Raw genomic sequence first — 4506 nt, forward strand, 5'->3', positions numbered from 1 at the left:
GTCGATCCCTATTCTTTTCCCGTTCCGCAGTACAGGCTGATTCAATCCCTTCCCTGAGACACCTTCTATACTGTATCATTGCGTATTGAAATTGAATGCGCGTGTCAGCGAGAGGGGTAAACTAAGAGGCAAACGCTCTCGTGTTGGTCGCACTGACACAGCTACACCGATTGTATGCAACCAACAGAAGCGCGATAGAGAGCAAGCACCTCTTACTTGTCCCCCTCTCGCTCACGTACAGTATCCGCGCTTAGGATTGGCGCGCGGTTCATTTCTATATGTCACTCTACTGTACAAACAATTGTGTATTTATCGGACTGACGCAGTTTATTCCGCTGATGCTATTGAAACACTGTGTGGACTATCCTAAGAGCTTGCAGGCGCGGATAACCCTATTGGAGTTCTTAGAGGGACACCTTTCTCCGTTATGTTCTTAATTTCCTGGTCAATAGGGTACTTACTAGAGAAATGATGGTCACCTATGGCAGCATCACTACCTCCTTTTTGGACACCCCGTTTATCTTTGAGGGAAAACATAAGTAATTGAAAACTTTTGTAGTATTTAAATAATAAAAGAAAACTAATGCAAAATAAATTTATTTGAAAATGAAAAACAAAACTTAAACTTTACAAGGTCAGCCTTGATATAGGAAGAAAGTTTAACGTACACAATTCGCATACTTTTTATTTAGCAACATCAGTCATTGCAAGGTCAGCCTTGCGATAATTTCCTCTCAACTCGACTAGTTTTACTTTGTCTGTAACAAGTTCTCTTTGCATCGTACGTTCTTCTTGTTTTGCTGTTGTTAACTTTACGGTCTCGTCGAGTCCCTCCAGACAAAGTCCAATTATAGCGTTGACATCAGAGGCAATTTCTAACCTAGAACAAAAAAATGCCATTAACGCCTTTAGGTAATGTTGTAATGCAGACTACTTATTAGGAGTACTGGAAATTATTTTGAAACTTTCCGAGAAAATCTTGAGTTATTTCAGTGATTGTTAAAATCCACCAAAAGCCCCAAATTTATATATACAAATTGTGACACATACTGGGCCAGATTCGCATAGAGTTGGCTTCCACATTCTCTTTAAATTCATTGAGTCCAAATGATTAATTCCGGTACAAAAATAGCTCGTATATAGCCCTTTTTTTCATATACATATCAATACTACTGATGATGGTCCCTAGACTACTACCTCCAGATGTAGCCGAAATATATGTGCTTATGCCCCTCATGACTGCCATCTATACGCGTGCTTAGCAAAGGAATACCAGGGACCGAGAGGGCGGTCTTAATTGAAAAGTATGAAATTTGAAAAATAAACGTAATTTAAATGTTCACCTGATTTACTAGTACCGGTACGTAAGAAGGTGAAAGATCACGCAACCCCACTATATTCTACTAATTGCACCTAATAATAATGCCTCGCCCTGTAGACTCTAAATAAGTCATCTGAGCATAGCCCTTATGTGCCGGTACCAGTATCATGTAGCGTGGAGAGAATAAAAAAAATGAGAAAAGATCCTGTTGTTGATTCTAAAGAAATGCTAATCCATATACGAAACCAATGTAAAAAAACCAGAATTTTCTTCCAGCTACACATTGAAAGCACAAATCTCCAATTATCCTGTTTCAAATTTGATATAACTAGCGCCATCTTATGTAGTTAACTCCATACTGTACTAAACAGTACATTAAATATTGCTTACCATGCCTCCATTATTACAGCAGTAAAGTATTGAGTAGTGGAATCTGGGTTACTATCACCAAACAGTTGATATTTTTCTTTTACTTGGCTTTTATAGTTTTCTCCTTCTGCTCTTACTTTTTCAAGTTCAGATCTAGAAATGGGGATGTAAAATAAAATGAAAATTACCTTTGTGACCTACTTTAACTGCTTAATAGTCTCATCCTCAATATCAAGTTCGTGAATTCCCTTGAGCCCAGCGCAGAGATTCACAAGACTCACACGTAGGTCTTCCAGTTCTTTAGCAAGAGATGAATGCTTTATGTCTAGCTTCATGTAATACTTTTCTAATTGCGACAAGCCTGCTCTCAGTTTCATTTCGCTGTAAGTCAACGTAAAAGTAAATGTCTCGGACGTAACTTAACTCACCTGTCATGCACCTCAGCAAATAACGAATTCCCTTGCGTTGGCAGTTTCAGTGGTTCGCTGTCAACCGACTCAACGGCCATTTTAAGTGAGCTATACTTATCTTGTAAGAGACTTAATTCGTCACGTTTTTGAGATACAAAGGCTTTAGTTGATGTTAAAATCTCTTTTTGTTCTTCTATAAGATCGTCTAATTCTTTTTCTTTTGACTGCAATGATGTGGCTTCCTGGTTTAGAGCATCAATTTCTTCTTGTGTGGCGACGACCTTACGCATAAGTATAGAGACTTCTTCAGCATCACGCTGCATCATTAAAGCTGCCTCCCTTTGCTCTTCCCTGCGATTATCCACTTCAGTTATCTGGAGTTCCAACTGAAGTTTTTGACACATTAAATCTTTAATTAGTGTGTCATGTTGATCGAGGTGTACCAACTTGTTCTCAACCTCTATCAAGGCTAGGTTTTCCACTTTTATCTCTTTTTTTATTTTAGCTTCCTTTTCGAGGTTACTTAAACGAATTGCTTGGATTTCGCTTAAATAATCGGCTTCCAGAGAAACAGCTACTGCAATCTTATTCCTCATTTCGTGAACTTCCTGCTTTTTAGCTTCCAGTTCCTTTTCTAATAAGCTTAACCTTTCGCAATTCATTGTCATAGAAGAATCCATCACTACAATACAATTTGGAAAGCTTCAAAATACTTCAAAACACATCACATGAGGTAGTTACTGGCTGGTTATCATCTCTAACGTAACGGTCTCCGATTGAATTCAAATAAACCAATGGAAACTTTGTGTTGTTCAGGGTTTGCCAACTTAAACACAAAATTATCAAACTACATCTAAAAGAAAATGTGACTCTTTTCCAAGTAAATGCGTTGTTGGTTGCGTTTTACTTAGGGGTATTTCATGTGTGCGGTAAATTCGCCTCCGAAAATTTGCGGAATATTCACCACCAGGAACATTCGCCCTCAGGAAGATTCGCCCCCGGAGACAAATCCCCCAGAGCGAATCTTCAGGGGTCGAATTTTCTTGAGGATGAAATATTCCGGGGGTAGATCCTTCTATACGCTTGTATTTCAAACAGATTTTGATTATTTCGAATAGTATCCACTACAGCTATTAATTTCTTACACATCAACCATGAAAACTGAGATTTGTCGGATTAATTACAGAGCAGCTTTGAATAAAGTGCATTCTTTTAACGATTAAAAAAATGAGTCCTGGAATCTTTTACAATAGGTAGCCAATACTTTGAAAGTGTGAGAGAGGGAGGGGGGGGGGGATAAATTATTCTCTATGTTGTTTGTAGTGCACTTTAATTTTCAAAAAATAAAAAGTGCACTTTTGTGCTCTTTATATGTCTGTCTGTCTGTTTGTATGTCTGTCTTAGGCACAAAGGCTCAGGAACTACACCACTTACAGGTTTGGTATTGGTGTCATTCGATCAGAAATTAAAAATTATGTTAATTATGTTTGTGTTCGCGACATGTAAGACATGAAATGTCCATAAGGCTATTAAAATCGAAAACTTTGCCTTTTGCTCACAAGCGGCTTAACTAATTTTTTTAAAAATAAGGCGTGCATAATTACATGCGACAACCAATTGCTCCCCTACACAGTGGATGTTTTTTAACTACCCGGGGTCGATCTGAGACAATTTTTTTTGAGAGCCTCAAAAAAAGGCAGTGTATAACTTCCGTTTTTGCCAAAAATCGACCACACCCAAATTTCTAGGGAAAACACTTTTTCTTATTAATTTTGGTGCGTAGAATCCAAAACAATTCGTACTTTTTCGATGAGACTTCTCAATCAAAGTTTATAGACTAGAAACCAATTTCGAAAGAACATTCAAAGGGCTGTAACTTTTGAACTAGTAGCCCAATCTTGGAACTGTTTGAAATTATGGATTCTACGGGCCACATTCTATAAGAAAATTTTTTTCCGTGTCGATCTGAGACAATTTTTTTTTCGGGGCTCAAAAAAAGGCAGTGTATAACCTTCCTTTTTTACCAAAAATCGACTGCACCAAAATTTCTCGGGAAAACCCTTTTTCTTATTAATTTTGGTGCGTAGAATCCAAAACAATTCGTACTTTTTCGATCAGACTTCTCAATCAAAAGTTTTAGACTAGAAACCAATTTCCAAAGAAAATTCAAAGGGCTGTAACTTTTGAACTAGTAGCCCAATCTTGGAACTGTTTGAAATTATGGATTCTACAGGCCACATTCTATAAGAAAAAATTTTTTCCGGGTCGATGAGACAATTTTTTTTCGGGGCTCAAAAAAAGGCAGTGTATAACCTTCCATTTTACCAAAAATCGACTGCACCAAAATTTCTGGGGAAAACACTTTTTCTTATTAATTTTGGTGCGTAGAATCCAAAACAATTCGTA

General features: G+C 37.6%; 1 protein-coding gene across 3 annotated transcripts; it reads right to left on the minus strand.

Annotated features, from left to right (window-relative positions):
• Positions 1-581: 581 nt before the first annotated feature.
• LOC116160662 (protein Spindly-B-like) lies at positions 582-2886 on the minus strand. 3 transcript variants are annotated; one of them, XM_031473926.1, is made up of 5 exons: positions 2829-2886; positions 2119-2782; positions 1892-2071; positions 1712-1843; positions 582-880 (listed from the first exon to the last, which is right to left on the minus strand). In XM_031473926.1, the coding sequence occupies exons 2-5, from the start codon at positions 2778-2780 to the stop codon at positions 685-687; spliced, it is 1170 nt and encodes a 389-aa protein (XP_031329786.1). In that variant the 5' UTR covers positions 2781-2782; positions 2829-2886; the 3' UTR covers positions 582-684. The 3 variants fall into 3 exon arrangements, with proteins under 3 accessions (XP_031329786.1, XP_031329784.1, XP_031329785.1); XM_031473924.1 differs by having other exon boundaries at positions 2814-2848; XM_031473925.1 differs by lacking the exon at positions 2829-2886 and having other exon boundaries at positions 2119-2793.
• Positions 2887-4506: the final 1620 nt, after the last annotated feature.

The sequence above is a fragment of the Photinus pyralis genome, unplaced genomic scaffold (assembly GCF_008802855.1).
Source record: "Photinus pyralis isolate 1611_PpyrPB1 unplaced genomic scaffold, Ppyr1.3 Ppyr1.4_LG1, whole genome shotgun sequence".
NCBI classification, from domain to species: Eukaryota; Metazoa; Arthropoda; class Insecta; order Coleoptera; family Lampyridae; genus Photinus; species Photinus pyralis.